At 41.7% G+C, this 22,934-nt stretch overlaps 1 protein-coding gene across 8 annotated transcripts in view; it reads right to left on the reverse strand.

Moving 5' to 3' along the window:
- Window positions 1–409: 409 nt before the first annotated feature.
- Window positions 410–22,934, reverse strand: part of esrp2 (epithelial splicing regulatory protein 2) — a 24,724-nt gene continuing 2,199 nt past the window's right edge. For 5 of the 8 annotated variants that reach the window (XM_042340287.1, XM_007889500.2, XM_007889498.2 and 2 more), the window contains exons 3-17: window positions 22,762–22,890; window positions 18,550–18,663; window positions 16,425–16,539; window positions 16,145–16,243; window positions 16,005–16,059; window positions 15,172–15,282; window positions 14,404–14,536; window positions 14,275–14,317; window positions 12,155–12,456; window positions 10,861–11,079; window positions 8,662–8,860; window positions 7,735–7,924; window positions 5,780–5,960; window positions 2,438–2,554; window positions 410–1,345 (exon numbers count right to left, since the gene is read on the reverse strand). In XM_042340287.1, coding sequence (XP_042196221.1) covers window positions 2,465–2,554; window positions 5,780–5,960; window positions 7,735–7,924; window positions 8,662–8,860; window positions 10,861–11,079; window positions 12,155–12,456; window positions 14,275–14,317; window positions 14,404–14,536; window positions 15,172–15,282; window positions 16,005–16,059; window positions 16,145–16,243; window positions 16,425–16,539; window positions 18,550–18,663; window positions 22,762–22,890 — 1,980 coding nt within the window. In that variant the 3' untranslated portion in view covers window positions 410–1,345; window positions 2,438–2,464. Of the gene's footprint in view, window positions 1,552–2,437; window positions 2,555–4,976; window positions 5,514–5,779; window positions 5,961–7,734; window positions 7,925–8,661; window positions 8,861–10,860; window positions 11,080–12,154; window positions 12,457–14,274; window positions 14,318–14,403; window positions 14,537–15,171; window positions 15,283–16,004; window positions 16,060–16,144; window positions 16,244–16,424; window positions 16,540–18,549; window positions 18,664–22,761; window positions 22,891–22,934 lie in introns of those variants that run through there. The other 3 variants (XM_007889502.2, XM_007889501.2, XM_042340288.1) reach the window with 3 other exon arrangements.

A 22,934-nucleotide genomic window follows, 5' to 3' on the forward strand; every position in this document is an offset into this window, starting at 1 on the left:
TTATCACGTGGTCAAGACCTCTCATTGCTTCACAGGATATATTGTAACGTGTTTTTTTTGACTGCGTCTCTTGTGGGCGAAATACAGCAGACTATTTTTAAAGATATTTAGATATCTTTATATCTTTAAGTGGCTCCTCTGTATAAATAACAGTTGCATTTAACATAGCATCTTACATCATTGATGAGTTTTAAAGCACTTCAGAATATACTGTAAAATGAATTGACTTTTGTGGGCAAAACACAGCAGCCAATTGCACACAGCTGTGTCTCATAAACAGTTGGGACGCCATCTCCAAGCGTTTCACAGGATATACCATAAAGTCTAATGACTTTTTGTAGGCGAACCAGTGTAGCAAAGTTGAGAGCACACCATGCGCATTTGTGCAACAGGGAAATTTGAAGCAGGATTAAAACTATTTTGCTTCTTTACACGTTTATTGTTTGGCTATACAAAGCATACAATTTAATATTCTGTTAAGTATTACAAGTTTCAAACTTGTTCTATTAACTAAAGTACATACAATTCAATCAGCCTCGGATACGAGGCCTTTTCAAAAAACTTTGTTCTGCTGATATTGCACTTTGCATTAAGGCACGAGAAAAAATCATGAAAATAAGTATTAGTGCTCTAACAGCAGACAGTTTGGTCGTTCAACCATCTAATAGTGTAAAAAATGTATTCCTTTAGCTTATAGGCAAATACAAAAAAGTTCCTATTGCATGCATTAAAGGCATCTCCTATAAGCAGCAGTCTTGTATCATAATATACAAATGAAGTGGTTTAACAATGTGTAAACACTTTGCATGCACTTTTAAGAATGTTAAGTCTACAATATGGCTCTGAAAGCTACTAGGTTTAAATAAAAATATAACTTAACTACACTTTTAGCATTCTCACAATACACACGTCACTTCCACGTCAGTATAAAGTCAAAAATCAAATGCAAGTCGGCAGTTTTTAAAAAAAAAGGTAGACGCGGTGCACGTCTATTATGGCTTTTTGCATTAGTGCACAACCCTTTAGCAGGAAGGGAGTGTCCTACACATGTTTATTTTATTCTCTGTACAAGGCCACTCCTTCAAAAAGAATTTCCATGCTCTTTTTTAAGTAGAGGGGAGGAGGAGGAAGGGGCAAGTGCAAGGCTCATGGAAGCCCAGTCTGTGGGATTGGGGAGGTGGGGGTCTTACACCAAACTGAGGCTTATATATCGATGGCCGATCAGCTGTCCATTCTTCACCGAGACTGCCTGCAAGGCCACATCGAGTGCTGGGAACGTCACCAAAGCTTCTCCGCTGGGCTGGCCGGTAAAGTTGTACAGAATTAAGACTGAATCTGCATGGAGCTGAAGAGTGGGGGGGGGGGGAGGGAGGAGAAAAAAAAATGCAGGATTTTTAACAGATTCCTGGCAGCTCAATGCTTCAGAGGTAAAAGCTGAAATAGCCAACATGCTTCATGCAACTTGGGTGGAGCAGCAGCAGTGAAATTCCTGCAGTTAAGCCATTGGATGAAGTGCTTTGGTAGCTGAGGGGAGGCTTTGCAATGTTCTAGCTGAGAAAAAAAAAAGACTTTTTAAAAAAAATTGGACAAGTTTAATCCTAGGTGTTATTTCGCTGGACAGAAACTGCCGCCAATATGTATTGTAATGCAAAACGCTCATTGTCCAAAGGCTTCGGATTATAGAAGCACAGATCAGAGGTGGAAGGGTCCAACATGCAGAAAGCTTCCCCACTCAGCTTTGCCAGAAGGAATCCAGTTAAAGAAGAATTAGAAACATTAGATTTCATAAAATAATCCTTGTGTTTTATGTAGCACCTTTTTTTTCGAGGGGACGTCTCAAAGCACTTTACAAGATTTACCGCAAAGTGCAGTGATATATTTTGTAGGCAAACAAATTTGTGCCTAGCAATGTTCTACAAACAGCAATTAAGTGAATGACTGATTTGATCTGGGGGATTGTTGGTCAGGAAACGGAGTAGTGCCATGGGGTGGGAGGTGTGGAGGGGGAAGAAGAGAGAAAAAAGGAGTGGAGAGGGGAGGGAGAGGAGTGGAGAGAAGGTTGGAAAGGAAGAGGAGGGTGGGTGAGGGAGGAAAAAGAAATTATTCTGAACAAAAGATTTACATTGGGTTGGCTGAAGTCCTGACATTTTACTTTCAGAAGTTACTGGGATTTAGTTACCCTAACGATGCATGAAAGCAAATAGACAAGTTCAGCTTTCCAACTCTACGGAGTGATTGCAACCACCAGTGCCCGAAACAGCTACCTCACCACGTGTTTACAGCTCACCAATGGAAGAACTCTTAAGAAAGATGAAAGCAGTCCCAGGAGGTGAAGGAGTAGCAAAAAGAAATATCTGATTATGAAGCCACTTCACGTCCCCAGAATCACTCGAGGATGATGCCAGGCCACAAACCTGGCCAGGAGTTTCTTTCTTACCTTACTGAAATTTGCAAAGGTGGCCATCTACAAACAGACCCACTCTTTGGGTGCCTGATACAAACTCCTTGCTTGTTCGTTCATCTGAATCAGGCCGCTGTAGTCGTCTGGTGCATACTACAGTACAAGTTTGGATACATACATCAGTCAAAAGAAAAAAAGATACTTGGTGTGTGCACACTGATCACACATTGCAAACCTAGAATACTCGATCTGGGCTTCAGATTGGCAAGAGACAATTTTACTTTGAATGTTGGAACCAGTTAACAGATCTCTCACCACGGGGCTAAGGGCACCAGTTTTCGAGAGAACAAACCAAATTGGAGGGAATAGGGAAAAAAATAATAGATAAGTAGACAATCTGGTATATTGTGGCTTGTGTCCTAAACTCACTGATAGAGCTGAAAGCCCATCACACAGCAGCTCCTATTCATAAAGACAACAGAGTCAATATTCACTGCAAATGTCTTTATGTACATCAGCCATGTATAAAAGGCTTGAACAACTTCAGCACAAATGGTACAGAGTTGAGCTTGGCTCTTGTATGATGCTCCTACACTGTCCAAAAACATTATTCCCAGTAAGGTTACTCAGATTTACAACTTTAACGCAAAGTGGAAATCCAATGTAGCTCAAGTAAATCCATTCAGTCTAGATAATTATAAGAATAGGTATACTTGTATTTAAATTTTAAGAAAGACAGATGTGCAAACTGGCAAAGAAACGACCATATATTTTAATAGGAAAAATTTAACAAATCATTTGGGGGCTGGGACTGTTTCAGTGATAAGAGCTTAACATGCATCGCTCAATCTAAAATTGGGCAAAATGATGAATGTCCAACAGAAAAAAAACGATTCTTAAGGACTGGATTGAGAGACGCAAGTTAGCACAGGGGAGAAGTTTCACTGGGTTACAACTCAGTGGACATGGATTATAAAATTCTCTCCTGCCAATCTTGAGATTTAAACTAATTTGAGGGAGTATTCAATAGAGTAGATGTGAACATTCACAAACAAACCCAATTAAACTGCACTCAGTCAGTGCTGTTGAATCATCAGTCCTGGCGTAGTCCCATCCACCATTTAAAACACATTACCTTGTGACTAACTTGCCCAGCAAAGGATTCCAGGGTGGGGCAGCTAGGCTGTGCAAATATTAGTACATTACCAGACCTGCCTTAGAGAATGCAATGTTAAAAACATGGGAGGAAAGGGGAAAAAAACTGGTTTGCTTTGGTGAAAAATATTCAAATTGTTACCTGCCCTGTGTGACTTTTGGCAGTACTGAAAGTTTAAGACAGTGGAATCTCATTCTATGTAGGGGCAATAGGGTGAGGGGATTAGAAACAGAATTGCATACAAGGACAGTTGTTGCACTTGAAGAATATTCCTGCATCTGATCTGCAAAAGGAAAGTGGACTGGACTTGTAATGGAAAGTTATAATCCTGAAGGTCATTCAGCCCATAATGTTCATTGCTGGCTCTCTGAAACAAAAGCCATCCAGTCCCATTTACGTACTCATTCTGCATACCCCCAATAAATTACTCTATCTAGTTCACCCTTGAAAACTGATATGGATCCTGCTACAGACTGGTCCCATCAAGCCATTCCTCATCCTAACAAGTTTTTACAGAAAAATTCCCTCCTAATCTAACCCTGTGCTCCTTTAGTAATTATTTTAAATTGATGCCCTCGCTCCACTGATTCAGAGTGTAAAATAATTTCTTCCCGTCTATTCTATCAAAACCCTCATGTTTCTGGTCTCCCTCAAATTCTTCTGTTCCAGTAAAAATAAGCCCAGTTCCTCGAGCCTCTCCTCACAGATCAATCCATTCATCCCTGGTACCATCCCATTAAATCTCCTCTGTACCCTCTCTACACATTCTTGACATCTTTTCTAAAGTGGGGCGAGCAAAAATGTTCATTATAGTGTTAAACATCATCTGGTTGGTTTTATATTCATGCATCATACCCCTCATATATGTCAGAGAAAAATGTGTTGCAATAGCAGCAAAACAACTTTTCTTTTAACAAGTCCTTGAGAGCCTGAACATGTATTACAGATTCAGAAAGTGGCCAAATGGGATGAGTGAGGGTGGCTTCTCCGTAATTTCCTAGTTTCGTCCATCATAGATGGGACTTGCAAATGTAGCACACGTTTCCAGAGGAGAGCAACAAGTAAATAAAGCACCGTCCTCATTAATCTAACAGCTGGTTATCCAGTGCTTTTGTTGATATAAAAATGGATTCATGGAGAAGGGGGAAAAAAACCCACAATGGGGGAGGGGGGGGGGGGGAGAAAGAAAAAAAAACAAAGCTCCAATACTGAGATCATGTCTTTTCTATAAGTCACTGGCAGCAAATTTGGAATTACAAGTACCCAAACCCAAGTATGACATTTTATTAAGTAAGGGTCAACATTCTTTAAATTAGGTTTGTCCTTCAGCACTAAGGTTTTGGGGTTCAATCCCAAGCATTATAATGCCATGTTGCTCCAAGGCAATGTGTGAGGGCAAAGGGGGGGGTTGGGGGAGAAAGAGGGAAAGATGTTAAAATTTAAAATCATTTTTGGGAACTTGGGCTCATTTTCAGGCACAAACAGAGGGAAAAAATCTAATTTTGAATTCCTCTCTAAAGCCTATTCTCTCTTGAATTCCCTTCAAGTAAATCAATCCCCCCATTTTTTTTAATCAAGGGTCAAACTGAAATTTTACAGTGAGAGGTTTGCTTGGCATACAAGGAGATTCCACTGCTGTTTGTGAAAAGGATGGAGCCAGATAAAATGGCACTCAATTAATCTCACTATTATGGCAGGTCTGGTATTACTACAACTGCTCATTAACGTGTCACACATGCAGTCCAAACGCCCCCACAAAACCAGAAGATTCAACAAAAAAAGGGAAGAAAACTAAAAACTCACCATCTCATTCCCCCAGAGATGGGCCAAACTCCCACTAAAAATCACATCACCATGTACAGTATAATTTAATAATCCCCACGTACAGTGCAACGTTTACAGTACTCTATCTGCACACGGCCATACCAAGCCAGAGATGGTCCAAATGTATTTTCACTTTAAGATCAGCCACGCCATTCAATACATCCATAGGAGAGCAAGAGAAATGGAACGCATGGGAAAAAAATGTTGCTCAGTTAGATATTCTTAGTCCAGTTAGTCCTTTGCTATATAGCAGGTGAACCATAATATTTAGACTAAAACATTTCACACAGCAGTATCACATTGCGATTGTAATAGCACATGTGGGCAACAGCCTTACATCAAAACGGGCTGGACTGCACAGGACAGGAGGTGCAGAGAGGAAAGCAGCTGAACTTTACCTGATATCCCTGGAAGAAGTTGAGGATGTCTTTGGTGGCGATGTTGAAAGGCAGGCCCTGCATGCGGATCAGGGCTCCGGGCTGGGGTAACACCGCAGGGTGGGACGTGGATGCAGCAGCAGCCGCCATAGCTGCCTGAGGTGCTGTAAAGTATCCAACAGTGGTTGGAGATACTGGGGGGCTGCAAACAAAAGTTCCAAGTTGAAGTTACTCAGGTTGATCAACGCAATGATTTCAATAGTTGGCATAGGCCTAGACCAAAATATACAGTCAATCTACTTTACAGTAAATTCTGTGAAGCACTTTGAGACTGTCGAAGACGCGATAAGGCGCTATATTGAATCATAGAATCGTAGAATATTACAGCACAGACTGCGGCCATTCGGCCCATCGTGCTGGCCCTTTGAAAGAGCTACCCAATCAGTCCCACTCACCCGCTCTTTCCCCATACCCCTGCATGGATCAATGCAAGGATTATTATTATTATAAATCTAGGTAGGAGTGGGAACTATGTTTTAATGGGTGGCACTTTAAAATCGTAAAGTGCCATTTAACGATGGCATTTTACTTTTGATGAAAAACAAGCTGTTCCATTTTGCAGCATGAATTCTCTGAACAATTTTTTCCCTAAGCACCTCCATCTAACTTCTACCATTTACCTCTACACACAGTGGTAATAGTAAATAATAGGTCTTTGCACGTCAGGAGGAAATCTCAAGACAATTCACAGGACTTAGTGTGAAGTACAGTGACTATTTTGTGGTAAGGACACTGCTGTGTGAAATTGGCTGCTGTGCTTTGCCATAAAAGACAGTCAATTCACTTTAAAGTATATTCTGTGAAGTACTTTGAGATGTCTCAATGATGTGATAAAATGCAATAAAGTGCAATGTTTATAATCAGTAGTAGTAGTATTACTACTATAGAGCTCCACCAAAAACAATCTTACAAGAATATACAGAATAACCCAGGTCAAAGGTTCCCCCTTATAAATCAGGTGCTCTATGGACTCATTTTGGCTCAGACACACAGGCTGGCTTCCTACACACTGAAGATCCAGGTCTTCGGGAAACCTTAAACTACATGCGCATTCACAATGCATAGCGGCCCAATGACCCCAAAGTTGGCCTCTAACCACATGGAACACTGGCCAGCTTTCTGTGACCATGTGCAGCAACATCAATACAGAAGTGCTCAGTTCAAGGCTGGTTGAAATTTTACAGACACCCAACTACTGCCATAAACAGGTGCTGCTGTACAGCCCAGTGAGGCTAACAAGTTACACAGGGATTCCTTCTGCGCTTACACCTCCTAGTAAGTGTAACTCGGTCATGTTGAGAGCTAGCATCAGACGACTAGTACTTTTCCTCCCAAGTAGCCACTCTTTACATGCAAACCTGGATAGTGCAGATCAACAACAAAAAACAGGGAAGGGGACCAATAATAATAATAATAATCCTTGCATTTGATATAGCGCTTTTCACGTCCGGAGGATGTCCCAAAGCGCTTCACAGAATATACTGTAAAGTGAATTGACTGTATATTTGTGGGCGAACACAGCAACCAATTGCGCACAGCCATGTCCCACAAACAGTCGTAGATTGAAAATGACCAATTTATTATTGTTTTTTTGGATGATTATTAGGCGTGTGGAGTAAGGAAACTTGCCCAAGGTTTCGCCCTGCCTGGAATTGAACCCAGGTCTCTCGCTTGCAAAGCGAGTGCTCTAACCACTGAGCTACAGGACTCCTACAGCAATAGGCCAATGCTGATCAAGCACAGGTGAAAAGATCCAAAGAGATCTTCCTTCTCTGCATGATTCCATGGAGTGATTGCACTTAACGATCAGAGGAGAATATCCCTCAATCCAAGATTACCAACTGAAGGTTTAAGTATTCAAAATGTCCATCCAACATCTAAAGACGAAGAGGAAGGAGATGCTAGAGAACGTTTACCTTGGATAGTAGGTCGTATAGTTCATATACAGCTGAGTGGCTGTAGCCTGAGCAGGGTAGTAGGCAAGTGCAGGGGGTGCAGGCTGTGCTGTACGTGGAGTTAGCAGAGCTTGGGGCTGATAAAGAGCTGCTTCTGCTGGAATCATAGCAGTGCCAGGCGAGAACGTGGGATAAGCTGGTGGAGAAAGACCTAACAGAAAAGAAACATAGTCAGGATAGTGCATGACACAGCTTTGGAACGGTTGGGGGGGAAAAAAAAATAAAGATGCAAGTGATTTCCCAAGGTCGGTGCAGATCACAGAATCAATACCCTCTGCACAGGTAACAGATCATAAGAATTTGCCAAAAATCTCAGATTCCTTTCCGATTCAAACACCTGGTTATTCGTTTTGATTCTCTTCAACCCTACCCTTGTAGAAAATTAGTCTGTTACCCTGCACCCTTCCTTCCCTTTCCCACCCATCAAATAAATAAAATAAAAGCTAATTTCAACAAATTATCTCTAAGTCTTAAAGAAGCACCTCCTTGTGTTCATCATTTCCTTTGCAATTCAGTGAAAGATATCCCGCCACACGCACACACCACAGTGTAGAGAGTCACAAAATGCAGTAGCTGCCTTCCAAGATTTGATGTTATGAGCGTTTTCCAAACGAAATCCTTCTACCAGATAGACAGACGTACTGCACAGCTCCAGAAAGTGTCCCAAGAAGCAATATCCCGCTTATGTGGTGGTACTGTGTCACTTGTAGACAAGAGGATGAAAACACAAAAAATGCCATTCCATTCCAACCCTCGATTGATGAACAAATTGCTTAAAAAAAGTTTTAAAAATCACTGCAAAGGTGAAGATAGAGGTAAACATAAGCTCCAGCACCTACCGCAAATGTCAGGCTTTAGCAGAAGAGAGCGCCAGAATTCAAAACTTACATGGTAACTTACATGGTGGCGGAGACAAGCCACTACGATTTAAAGTGCCACCCATTAAAACATAGTTCATTTCGTCTCCAGAGCATTGGAACACCTCCACATATCTGTCCTTCATCGTTTTCTTGTGACATTTCTGTGCGACTAAGAAAGCGCGGTCTGCAGACTTCATCTGAATAAAAGCGTCACCAGAGGGCCGGCCCTGGGGAGGGAGAGAGAAGGAATCGAGAAGAAAAGGAGATTTTAAAAAACGCTCTTTAAAACATCGAATGAAACATGGGCGGTGGGGAGGGTGGGTGGGGGGAGAGAAAAAGTATACAAAAGCTGATTGAAAAGAATCAAAGCTAGCCACAACAAAATATTATCTCGGGTTATCGTACTGTACTAAATGCAGAAATTTGTAAAATGTAAATCGAGAAAATAATCCTTGCATTTGATATAGCACCTTTCACATCACAAGGACGTTTCAAATTGGTTCATAGACTATTTTGTAGGCAATTTCCACACAACAATGTCCCACAAACAACCACGAGGTGAATGATCAGCTTTATCCTGGGGGTGGGGAAGAAAGAGATTGTTGGCCGAGATACAGGAAGAAACGCCCTTCTCTTCGAATAGCATCATTTATTGTCCACCTGATCAGGCAGATGCTGCTCCAACCAACTCATCCGAAGGACAGCACCTCCAACAATGCAGCACACCCCAATCACTGCACTGGGGAGTCAGCCTGGACAACACAAGTTCAAAGTTGTGAAGTGGTGCTTCAACCCACAACCTTCTAGCACAGAGGGCAGAGTGCTACCAACTGAGCCGGATATCTAGTGGATATCTCCTGGATATCTAGTGCATCAAAAGTGAGCAGTTTCAAAACTGCTTGCAAATCTTCTCTCCCATTTGAAACCAGGGAAATGCAAGCATCTGCCCATGCACAAACAGACAGATGTACCCTTTAGTTTTGAAACTCCTTGATGAGTAAGGCAATTTCAAGCTGCATGAAAACATATTCATAAACGAGTTCAGACGAATCTGCACTGATAAGTTAAAAAAACGAATGGAATCCCAGGAATTGTCAAATACTAGTGCCAGTAAGTTCCCATTTGTCAACATATCAGGCTTTGCCAAGACAACATGTAGCCTAATAGCTCAGCTTGCCAGCTGTTATTTTCTCCAGTGCAACCCGTTTTAATGCTTAGAGCAATGGATTACTTCAGCACTTTTTGCAAAGAAGGGTCTATTTAATAATGAGTCAGGTTTTGCTCATAAATTTTACTTGGTGGACAATTGAAAATATAAGATCAAAGGGTCTCAAAAAGCCATGGAGAAATTCTGTGCACTGTCCACCATTACTTACAAAGGAAATAATAACCAGTTATCAGGAATCAGACTACAAAAGCCATCAGACCATAAAAGCAGATCAAAACATTGCACAGGAAGTGAGCACTGCCTTCATGATCAACCTGACCACCTTGCAGACCAAGAACTGCTTGAGTAAGAAAAGGGCCAGGATAATTAAGTAAACCCTCCCTATCTCATTACACACTTTACTTCTGATCATTTTGTACTCAGCCTCTATTTAGCACATCTCCTTCTCCCCGCCCCCCCCACCCAGTAAGCCTAGTCTCTGGGATTGTACATCAGCTCCTGATAACTCAACCCTGGCTTAACTTGCCACTGCAGTCATCATGCTGTCAATATCCCGTCCGCATTTATTTATGTATTTATCACTGAGCCCTTTTCCCTTGGAATGACAAGTTATCATGAGTTTACTGTATTTGTACCTTTTAATGACAAAGGGGTGTCTGTCCTGCCCAACAATCAGTCAATAAAAATTGAAAGTAACCTCATTGGCGGTTGTGTGATATTGCTGTACACAAATTGGCTGCTGTGTTTGCCCATAAAACTCAGTCACTGCCACTAAAATCCTGCGAATCACTGAAACGTCATGATGATGCGATAAGGCACTAAATCATATGCAATGATTTCTATTTATTATACGACTTAATGAGACCAACACACACTAGTTCTGAATAATCACAACTGCTCAGCATTCCACGTGCACTGATCAGTCATTCCTGCTATTTCATTCCTCTTAAAAGCAATAGCAAATTTCACACTTTGGTACATTTAAAAGAGTAGCTCAACATCCCTACGAATTAGGGACAGGTATACGTCCTCACAGAGAACTCACAGCAGCAGAATTACCTGTTGGTTTAGTACCATATGAACACCATGCGGTTTGATGTCGACTGTAAACTCCCCCATGAATTCTAGAATATCCTCAATGGTTGCTGTGTAGGGCAGGCCTCGCAGACGGATGCAGTCCCTTAAGCTTCCGCTGGCAATGAACGGTTGAGGCATCACTGGGATGAGGGATGTTGGGAGTGTAGAAATCAGCGGTGTTGACATATATCTATTTAGCACCTAGGAGGTTTGGAGAAAGGAAGACGATGGAGTTTATTTAATAATACTTGCATTTGACATCGCACCTTATCTAGTCTTCGAGACGTCTCATACTGTGAAGTAAATTGACTGCATATTTTGTGGCTGAAACACAGAAGCCAATTGCGCACAGCAGTGTCCCACAAACAGTCATGGAATGAGTGACTTTTTTTTGAAGGAATGCCTCATCGGGAAAATGTCGAGGCGACCAAGTTGTTTGGAATTGCTGTCCCATCAACCAGCTACATGCTTGGTTTAGGCTCAGTGGTTTACTGCATTATTACAGTTGCAGGCTTACTTTGCAAATCTTGCCCTTCTCACATTCCGCCCGAGCAGAATTTACACATCGCATGAGCGCACAACATGCTCGTTCGCTGCAGCCACGAAACTGGCCAGCGAAATAACACTGTCAGTGATTTCTTGTGTTACAGCAGCAAAGCAGGTTACCCAAGCGAGGCACAAGTGGGTCGCAGAGCAGATCAGCTCCAGGTCTCCTCAGACTAGGAGGCATCATACACATGAAGGAGAAAGTATTTAGTCTACAGGGAAATATCTGGAAAGACCTCCTTTCCTCAATTTCCTTTCTTCTGGGCTACAGTCCCACAGGCACTGGTCACCTTTGGAATCGGCCCTTAGTCTGCCTATCCAGCGCCTTGGAACGTCCTCCCGACATGAAAGGCCCTTTACAAATGTAATTTTGTTGTTGTTGATGTGCAAGCCTTGGAAGGCTAGGACCACAGTAAGAATTGTGCCCCCTCCAGCAGAGATGGCTGGTTAGCAGTCACTCAGGCTGATCCCTCTTAACCTCAATACACTAAGGCCAATTGTTGTCCAGTTCCACCTGTAAACTATACTCAGTTTAGGGATTGTCCCAACTGAGTCCCAATAGCAACAAACTGAGACCAGCTCACAGACGGAACTGGAGAACCACTGTGCCCTACACACTGGGTTAACAGACCAAACCATCAGATTGGAAGCAGGGAGAAGAGAAAGAAATGTCATGCAGGGATTATGATGCCTGGAAACAGCACAATACCATACAGTAGAGAACACTAACCTGCTGTACCTCTGCAGCAGTGCTCCTGAACAGTTCAATGTAGCGTTTCCCCAGGATTTCCTTGTGCTTTTTAAGTGCATTCAGTGCATACTCCTCACATGCAAACAAAACAAATGCATCCCCAGTGGGTCTCCCATCAGGGTACTTAACGAAGAGGAGCCCCTCCTTGCAGCCTGTAACAGGGCACTCGTTGCCAAAGAATCCCAGGACATCGTCTACCGTGGCTGTGAAGGGCAGCCCCCGCATTCGGATTATCACCTGGTTCTCCTTTGACAAGAACTGAGCCACTTCGTTTGAAGTACCTGCCACAAAAACAAGATTTAACATGATGAATCAGCTGGGTACCAGTCTGATCATTCCACCTGCAGAGTGGCTCAAAATTGGAGACCAGCGATCATCATGCAGTTAAACAAATACTCTGATCAAAATCAGGACGGTTGAATCGCAAGCCGAGAACAGAACGAGCATTTACGAGAGTGAGAGACCGAGGCAAAGACCGAGAGAGACAGAGACAGACCGATGAAAAGAATTGGCCACAGAATCACTTCTGATCACTTTAAAGAAAAATCTCAGCCGAGGCACTATAATGGACCTTATTATGATTCCCCTTGCTCCAAACGCTTTTGTGAGTGCACATATTAGGGTACCCCTACAGGACTGGTTTTGACTGCTATACCTCTTCTTCCACACTTGAATAGCTTTCTATAACGCATGAAGATAACCACTTCAGCAAAATACTACAGCACTCCCATAAAATTCAACCCTACAAATCAGCTCAAGAGAGAAGCAAAGACCTTGGCCAAAAATAATAATAATGGCAAACTTCAACCGACACGTCAATATCAAGGATAAGTTATTCTAGCAACCTGCAGTCGCTAACCAAAATATCACTGTCAGTGGCAGCCAGTCAATCAAGTACTACTGATGTTCCTAGATAATGCTCAGGGAATCAAAGCTGGTTCAACACCTAGTTTGTCACCTTGACAGGGCTTTAAGCAGTAATCCAAAAAGCTATCGGCAATCTTGACTTCATGTACCTGGTAAATAGGTGCATATTTTGGAAAAAAAAGTGTTTGTTGCACAATACTCAAATCCAGATCAAACAGATAAGTGCTTCATGACTGGAGGCAGTAGCTTCCATTAAAATCGTAAATGTTATCAACAGGTTCAAGCTAGAATAGAAAAGAATCAATTAAGAGGGGATGGGGAAGAGCTACAATAAAACTTAAAAGAACTGAAAGCCACTGTGTAGAAAAAGAGAACCCTGGAAATGTACTGCAATATCAAATGAAGTGCTTCAATGTAGTGACTACAAGATGGACAACAGGAAAGGTTCTATATCAAATGCAAGGATTATTCCAAACCAGCGCAGAAGTTACATCAAGTTTTAAAAATACCATCAGATTAAGTGAGATACTAGGTTCATACACTTTTCCTCATGGATTTAAGGAACGGAAACTTAAGCAACTTTGAACAAATAACCACAACAAAGCTTGGGGTCTAGTGTCCCATTACCAGATAATGGTTTAGCAACAATGTTCTTAAGCTCTATTTAGATCACAAAACAGTTCCCTCCTGCTGAGTTAATTCAGTTTGTTGAAGTGCCATGTTAATGTACGGATCTTTGTGTCCAGTAAGACACCCACATCACAGTAAATTATTTTTAAAACAACTAAAATGGTTCGAAGAACAAAAATCAACATTCGGTGGTGGTTTCATTAACATCACTGTACAGGGGCTTTGCTCCTCTGTTATATTTAATATGATCAACGATCATTTGATGAAGAGTCGGATCAAACAGTGATCAAACACAGCCTCAAACTCAGAATCAGAGCAGTGTTTGCTTGTTTAAGGAAGGATTTGTTCCAGAGTTTGTAGGTGTAAGCTAAAAATGCAACAATGTACAGTGGTTGCTCCACAATAATAGGAGAACAAAGTCAGAAATTGCCTCAATAATAAAAATCCTTGCATTTGTTACAGTGCCTCATCACATCTTCGAGACGTCTCAAAGCGCATAACAGAATATACTGTAAAGTGAATTGATTCACTATAATAAGCAGAGGGATAGGCACTAAAAAAATCAAATTTCTATTGCAGCAAAATATTCAGGTCAAACTTACCTCCTGCAATTTTCAGGAATTCTTCTCCAGTAGCTTTATATACCTACACAAAGGAAAAGAAAGTTTAAAGAAATTCGAGACACAACTTCAGTAAAGTGGAATTTGAGATGACTTTAGATTTATGCACACCTCGATGTATCTGCTCCCCATGTGATGTTTGTGTCTTTCCAGGGCAAGGTCTCGTTGCTCAGCGTTGATAAATCTGACCAGAGCTTCTCCATTTCTTCTGCCTTGCGAGTTGAGGCATAGAGCTACACCACCTCTGCAATAAAAAAAGAGACCATTTACATCAAACTCACCGATGAACCTACTACTGGGTGGTAAAACCTCCAAAAATCCATTCAACACTAATGCTGAATTTATACAGTTTCTAGCACAAGAGCAATGAGTCCCCATTTAACTGCCTGCTATGCACTGAAGTGGACTGCCAGAAAATTAGCAACAATTAATAAAATAACAATTCATATTTATATCAGGATTTCAAATTTCTCAACACTCATTTTCATAGGTAAACTTCTCACTCTCTTTCCTCCTCCTCCCTGAATGAAAACTATTTTTTGTCCAAAATAAAGAGGCATTTGAATACAATTTCTATTCAATCTGTCACTTATTGCGTGTGTTACATGCTGAACATCAGGACTCAGCTCTTACACGTGGCGTTATTGGCTGGAGCAGGAATCAGGACTGTAACCAGCTTTCTATGATAGAGCTAAACATTGCGTTAAGGACAGTGAATAGCTTCAAAAGTTGAACTATAGCTGGTCACCGAAGACCCAGAGTTAAAAGATGCTCCAAAACTAGATGAGTTCAGGTTTGGGATCTTTAGAGAATGAAGATTGATTGAAAAGGTCCATTAGTCAGAAAATATAAGCCATTCTGCTTATAAGCCATACATACTTTGCTATGTTCAGCCCTTTGAAAAATCTTGCAATGTCTTGATCAGAAGATTGCCAGGGTAATCCTCTCGCTCTTATTACAGTTTCACCATCGACAGCTTCGGCTTTGCTGCTGTAAGTGAAAGTTTTAACAGTGAACGTTCCCGCCCATGTATGTTGCTGGAAAGAACTTTAACACAATTTCGAAATACTCTCGAGTTAATCTCTTTGCACAGAAAGTTCCTGCTATCAATCTTTTGGACAGATTCCACTTATTGTCTACTCTTTCCAGAGTACTCCAGAGCTGTACACCTAGATTATCTTTTCTCAGGCTGCCTCCAAAGACTAGCAATCAGGAAATTTAGCGCAGCTTCCCAAAGTGACCTTTACGATCATCCCTCCCACTTGAAACATCCAAGAGGCAAAATTCCACCTGGATCTAGATTTACTATATTCGTGTAGCATTTCACAATGTCCAAAATTTGGCACGTTCTAAAATAGTCCCTTTTTTTTTTGCAAGTTACTTTCAAAACTGCAGAAAAACAGATTCAAAGTTAAGACCAAGTTCAACAACTTGCCAAATTCTAGACACTATTTTAAATGAGTAAACCAGGTGGAATTTTACCCTAGTAGCCTCTGGTCAATGACAACTCACAACACAGCTGAGATTGAAAACTAGTGTAGCACCACAGGTATTCGGTTACTCGACACTGCTCGGGTTTCCTAAGCGCAGCGATTCTGCTCTAGGGCACTTTACTGAGATTTGTTACACCATTTGCCAGTATCTATTTTGGAGATTCCAACATTCCTAGAACCTGCAGTAAACGCATCACTCAGGTACTCCTAAGCACTTACCAGGGACCAGTTTCAAACTTATAGTTCACTGATTCAACAGTTTTGAATTCGTGATCTGAAAAATAAGAAAGGTGAAACAATAACTACACGCGAGTCACTGACCTCAACCAATGTATGGAATTAAACTGGTGTTTACTTACGGTAAGGTTCAGCTAATAGGTTTAAAATTATTGCACCCATGGTCGTCACTTCAAATATGCCAAAGTCATCTATTGTTTTCTCTGTGCTTAGGTCTAAATCTGCATGTAGCATTAAGGAATATCACAGAATTCTTATACTCAATGTCTAGCTTGGTTTTGCTGATAAAAGATCTTGACAAATGGTGATACACTTCAATTCTTCAGGATCAGAGTGGCCATCTCAAACCACATCAAACATTCAAATGCAACAAACAAATTAGTTAAGCAGAAGGAAGGATACATTCAGCCATGGAACTGATGGAGAGCTCTTTCACGGAGGAAATATCTGGGCAGCATTTGTGAAACTCCTTCCGCAGGTCATAAAATGAATAGAAACACTCTGGGAGCACCAGGTTCTACAAGAGACGAAGAATTGGGATCAGCTTTAAACCAGACATTTTTTTTCTGACCTCCTCCTAGTGTTTGACCTGACTTTCTCCCCTTACTGTTGGCTAGTTTCTTCACTATATTACCAGTCCATTTATAGCGCAGCAGGTGTACTGAAGTTTACCACAAGCGCAGTAAACTTCCCACTTCCAGCACGACTGGCTGGCTTCCTCTACGTAGCACGCCAAGTCTCTCAGTGTCTACGACTAATGTCCTGGAAACTGCTGCAAACTCTTGAAAGATGAGTTGCTGGCTTGACTTCAACAATTGCCTGCAACCTGGAAACACTGATGGGCAGCCATTTTTATAGCACCACTATATTACCAGTCGAATATCTAATTTTGGTGTTGCCTTGCTCACTAGGTAGCACTCTCGGCTCGGGAGTCAGAAGGTTGTCGGTTCAAGCCCAATGTCCAGTGTTCAATATGCGCCTCCAACAAGTGGAGACAGCCCATCAACATCCACTATCAAATCTTTTCCTAATCTTGAGCACCTGTCAAATTCTCAGAGGTGAAATCCTTCTTCAGATGAAACATTAAACCGAGGTCTCATCTGCCTGTTCAGGTGGAAAGATCACATGGGATTATCCCATATAATATGGTGGATTGGGTTAATCTATCTTCTTTCTATACTAATAAAACAATGTCTGTCTGCGCTTCAAGAAGGATCTCAATAACCGATTGAAATAGAGGCATGATTTATACCTCATCGGAAAGGTCTTGCAGCTGGGAGTGACATAGACATATTTGTTTTCAGGTATCCCCTATCGTTCATGAATTATTTTCAGTTTTGTGTTTTTCACTGCAGTTACACTGGTAGCTGCCGAGTCAAAGTGGTGCTGTGGCATTGTGCATCATAGAACGCCTACGTATGCCATGTCCTCCCAAAAGGAGGACTCCCAGATAAGTATAAAGATGAAATATCTGTCTGTGTGAATCTACACTCCATATCGGATACTTTGGTTGCAAAAGTAGTTGCAACAGGTACAGCTGGTACATTAAAAATGGAGTCGGTTGTATTCTGAAGTTAATACTGCTTATATTTGATGTAGCACCTTATCACATCTTCGAGACATCCCAAAGCACTTCAGAATATACTGTAAAGTGGATTGACTAAGTATTTTGTGGGTGAAATGTAGCTGCAAGTTTGTGCACAGCAATGTCCCACAAACCATTGCTGTTGGAGGGATTTATTGGCCAGGAGAAACTCCTTTCTCTTTTTTTTTTTGAATAGTGTCATGGGATCTTTAAACATCCGCATGAACAGGCAGATGGGCCTCTCTTTAACCTCTCATCCGAAGGATGGCACTTCGGGCAATACAACATTCCCCCAGTACTGTAGTGGAGTGTCAGTTAAGAATTCCAAGTTCTGATGTGGGGTTTGAACTCTCAATCATCTGCCTCAGAGGCGAGAGTGCTACACTGAGCCAGGCTGACCTCCAAGGCCTGTCTGAAGACCTTTATCTTTTAATAATAAATAATAATAATAATCCTTGCATTTGATATAGCGCTTTTCACGTCGGGAGGACGTCCCAAAGGGCTTCACAGAACCCACTGTAAAGTGAATTGACTGTATATTTGTGGGCGAACGCGGCAGCCAATTGCGCACAGCAATGTCCCACAAACAGTCGTAGATTGAAAATGACCAATTTATTATTTTTTTGGGGTTTTGGAGGGATTATTATGAGGCGTGTGGAGTAAGGAAACTTGCCCAAGGTTTTGCCCTGCCTGGATTTGAACTCAGGTCTCTCGCTTGCAAAGCAAGTGCTCTAACCACTGAGTGTTTTTGGTCATCCTCCCACCTCCATCGCTTGATTCCAAACCCCATCTTGGGTCCAAACCCTTGATTGTCCAGCACCTTGGGACATCCCGACACAAAAGGCTCTATATAAATGCAATTTGTTGCGGTTGTGCCAATCTAATCCAAATCAAACACGTTCAAACCTCATTTACAGCCTTAATAATCAAATTCAGTTTCACCTTTTTGGATGCTTCTGGATGCAGAACCTGGCGAATGAGTAACTGGCCATCAGTGCAGAGGCAATACGAGTTTTTCCCCAGTGCTTTCAACTCTCTTGATAAAACTTCGTTAATCTGGGGAGTGGGAGGGAGAAACAAATGTTCATTTATACTAACCAGTTTCACACCTTTCAAAAGAATGAAAGCATCTCAACCACAAAGATACATCAACTTTGCCAACACCCAACAAAGCACAATACCAATAGTAATTTGCCACTCCAAATATTCTCTAGTTACAATGTTTATGCAATGTATTTAAGTGCCTTCAGATCGGGGAAGAGAGCTGGGAGAGATTACAAGATATAGTAAAGCTCACACAAGTTTGATCTCTATAGATTGTATAATCACCCAAGTCATACAACTATCCAAGTTCCTTTCCAGACTTTATATTCTATGCAAGTTTGACACAACTCATACTTTGTATAAATCATATTTATGAATGATTCCAATTGATATGACTTATGTGAGGTTTACTGTACAACTTTGCTCCTCTCACACCGAACACTGGTTTCAGCGCTGGAACACAATCTCAGAAGGAAGCTGTAGAGTGACTAAATACTCATTACTTGCAAGTTTAACTACAATACATAGAAGAGTCAGTTTAACCAAATACTTTATATATAAAAAAGACGTGAGCTAAGCCAAATCATTTAAATCTAGAGACTTGAAGGCATCAGTCAAGTAGACTGCAATGGTACTGCTAAAGCAAGGTTTGCACTGTAATTTTAATTAAAAGATTTACACTATAAAGATATGGAGGACAAGAAAATATCCCCTAAAAACATTTTTTAAATCAACAGATCCAATATCCATTGATCTCAGGAGAGGGAGAGAGAAACAAGGCAGCAAGGGTTGTATTTTTTAAAAAAAAACTATTTTGGTCACTTGTCTCATACTATAGGAATCAATATTCTGCCCGTTCTTGATTTCAGCAACACTGTGTAGAAATTTATTGCTGTTGCAACGTCTAATTTCTAGACAGACTTAATTATTAATGTTAAAGTTATTTAATGCCTCCACACACATACATACTGTATTTTGCTCTCAAGAATGACAATTCCTCATTTTTGCTTTAAAAACATGTAGCGTTCCACAGATTTAACAGGTACAAAGGCTGTGCCACTCTTGCCAGTCATAAAATCTGACTCCTCAGGCTGGACAAACAGAAGTTATAATAACATCTGAAAACACATCTGCTTTTTCATTATAGGTTTCAGACCACAAAGAGAACTAAATCCAATGGCCTATGACCGCTTTGACAATTACAGGTGGCTCCACAATGTCTGGAAAAGCCAAAAGTGATGCCAGCATCAAAGATACATCACCTGCACTTAGCAATGGAAGGAAAGATGCATCTTCTAAATGGAGGAAATCTGAATAAGTTGTTAAAAGGTCTAAAATGGGTTCAGTTCAACTCCTTAAAATCAGCAATCAGTTTTCTTTAAGGAAATGAAACACTCAACAATGCAAGTTTGCAAAGTGGAGATACTGGTCTGACAAGCAAGTGTGCCTTGTCAATGTCTGCATCGTAGGGCTGAACAACAAGTTTGACCAGCTTACATAAAAAAAACTCCATCAGTCATTGACACTACACTCCAGCCTCCTCTTTCTTGCTCCCTTCTCCACCCCTTCTATACATCACTTAAAATAAGGCACTCTACAGGTTGAACTGCATAAACAACGCTTCCCAACACAAACATGCAATCATTTAACAAGCAGCAATTGATTTTTTTTTCAAAATGCTTAAGGGACTATAACAGCCTCCAAGACTGTGCAGGTTTAAGTCGGGTTATTGGAGTATTCTGGCTTTGGTACTTGGGAATCTTCAACTTGTGTACTTTTTAAAAAAAAAAGTTTTCTGCTTGCAATCTTCACTTGGTTATGAGTAACAATGTTATATCATTGCATGGAATAATCTCCAGCCAAACTATGAACAGAATGTAGCCCTTGCTCACAGCGGTCAGCTCAAAATCCAGCTTAGTTCATGCACTCTGCAATCACACAGCATCATAGGCGGTTGGTTACATTTCATTGACCAAAGTGAAGTTCACGTGTGTGTATAGAATCACTATGGAAAAACAAGGCAATGGTGAACGGGTCACTCCAAGCAACTCTGCCATTTGTAAATGGCCTCAAGCTACAAAACTTGTTGATGTCAAAGCCAAAGTCAATCCACCTGCGCTGCCTCCAGCACCTCCTAGCTCAAGGACAATGAGCAAGTATTGTACCTGGTAACAGAACATCAGCTCAGCGAGGATACCAATGAGACTCACAAAAACAATGCAATAACAAAATCATTCCCACAGGCTTGTATTTGACACAGGTTCCCTTAAAAGACATGGGCTGCAGATAATAGATTGTGTACATTGCAATGTACATAGTCTGTTCATACCCAATCCCCAGTCCACAAAAATACAAGATTGTGATAACTTGCATGAACTGAATTAAGGGAACTTTTTTCCTGTACAGCAAACTGATCAAGTTGAAATGATTAGTGCTAAGACTGAACATCCAAATTAATGATCTATTGAACATGTAGGACTTTGAAAAGGTTATGAGGTTTTGCTTAATTTTGGTAAGTAGCTGGTTCATAACTTTGGCATTTCCACACATACATACAAACACAAAATGTAATCAAGCAAAATAGCATTGGGTAGCTTAATTTCCGAGGCGATTCCTAGGTCACTGCCCCTAAAAGGGGTTGGAATTATTTTCTAAAGTATTGACGTAACTGCTAAAGTCAACTAGCTTGACTATCGCTTCCAATAGATTTCCACTCGTACATGCAGGAAAAAAAGATATTGATCGAGCGCAGTTTTGTCATTTAAAGTGAGACCCAGGTGTTTGAACAACGAAGGCCATGGTGGCGTTGGGGGGAGAGCAAGGAAAAGAGAATTGGCACCAATTTCACAAGATTCAGTTACCTCCAATGAATGGAGCACGAGTCATCATGTAATAGACAAAATTACTTTTGCAAAAAAAATGTGGTTTGGGCTCCATACAATAGAGGGAAACAGTGGGACTCTCACCTTGGAATGATCTGCAGCATTAAAATTCTCACCAAGACAAGAATCCAATCTATTGGGGATTGCCCTTTTTATTTGGACTAAAACCTTCCCATTTCTGACAGATTTTTTTGTTAAAAAAGGGGGCATTTGAAATACACACGCAAATCCAGTTTGCAATCCACTGCTCCTTCTTTGATTTGGAAATAGCGTGAAGCGGGATTTTGTTTTTAAAACAGCCAACTTCAGGTTCCCAAGCACAAAACGCAGACGAGGAACATAAGTTTCCTCTTGACGGGTTCTTTAAACGTTAAGAATCGCATGTGGTGGTCAACTTATTTCAACTGGGTGCAACTCTTAAAATATCTGCGATTGACAAGACACACAGCTGCGGTCAATGCAGATATCAAAGCTGTCACACAGGTGAACACTGTTCAGGGTCCAGCGCCCATCCAGCTCAGACGAGTTTAGTCCCTTCACCTGTTCACTTAGCACAATGTCAAGGGGGGGGGAGATCAGGCCTTCAAAATAAATCTCCCTCACAACACCCACAGCTCAAACAAGTTTGGGCTCCAGAATGGACTGGTCTTAAATAACAACCCTTTAATACAAGGATGGCCACATGTTGGCTGAAGTCTCCCCCGCCCCCACCCCACCCACACATACACAGCCTCTCTGGGGGGGTTCAGGGCTGGTTGGGGGGGTTCAGGGCTGGTTGGGGGGGTTCAGGGCTGGTTGGGGAGGGGAGGGGAAGGGCAGCTGAATTTCTGGTAATTACCAGCCAGGATTCCAGGTGAGTTCCTCCCAACTCTGGCGCCGCTGTTTGTGTGTTAGTACAACAGACAACAGACTTCTTCGGTTTGTGGTTTGGTGGTGGGGGGGAATATCTTCATTTTAATCTCTCTCTTCCTACCACAACCACCACCACCCCCTCCCCCCCCCCCCCCCACACCCCCCCACACACACACAGTCATCAGAGACTGACTCTCTAAACCCAGACTCAGATTTTCACCTGAAACACACAAAATAGATAAATCCACGTTGCTCTCTCTCTCTCTCTCCCCCCCCACCCCACACCCCCCACCCCACACAACCCCCCAACCCCCCACTCCCCTTCCCCCTCGGGGGGGATTTTCGTGGTACATTTCACAGCAAAGTTTCAGTTCACCTGTAGCAGAACTTGTTCGAGCGATTTCTCGTTGCAGACCTGTTCGGGGCCGACGCCAGTCTCCTCTTTGCACAGTTCACTGAACTCCAGGTGGTCGGGTTTGACCAGGACTTTATGGGCTTCTCCCACCTGCAAACAGTGGCGTGGATCAACCCCCAACAACAACAACAACA

This window comes from Callorhinchus milii, unplaced genomic scaffold (assembly GCF_018977255.1).
Source record: "Callorhinchus milii isolate IMCB2004 unplaced genomic scaffold, IMCB_Cmil_1.0 Scaffold14, whole genome shotgun sequence".
Taxonomy (NCBI): domain Eukaryota; kingdom Metazoa; phylum Chordata; class Chondrichthyes; order Chimaeriformes; family Callorhinchidae; genus Callorhinchus; species Callorhinchus milii.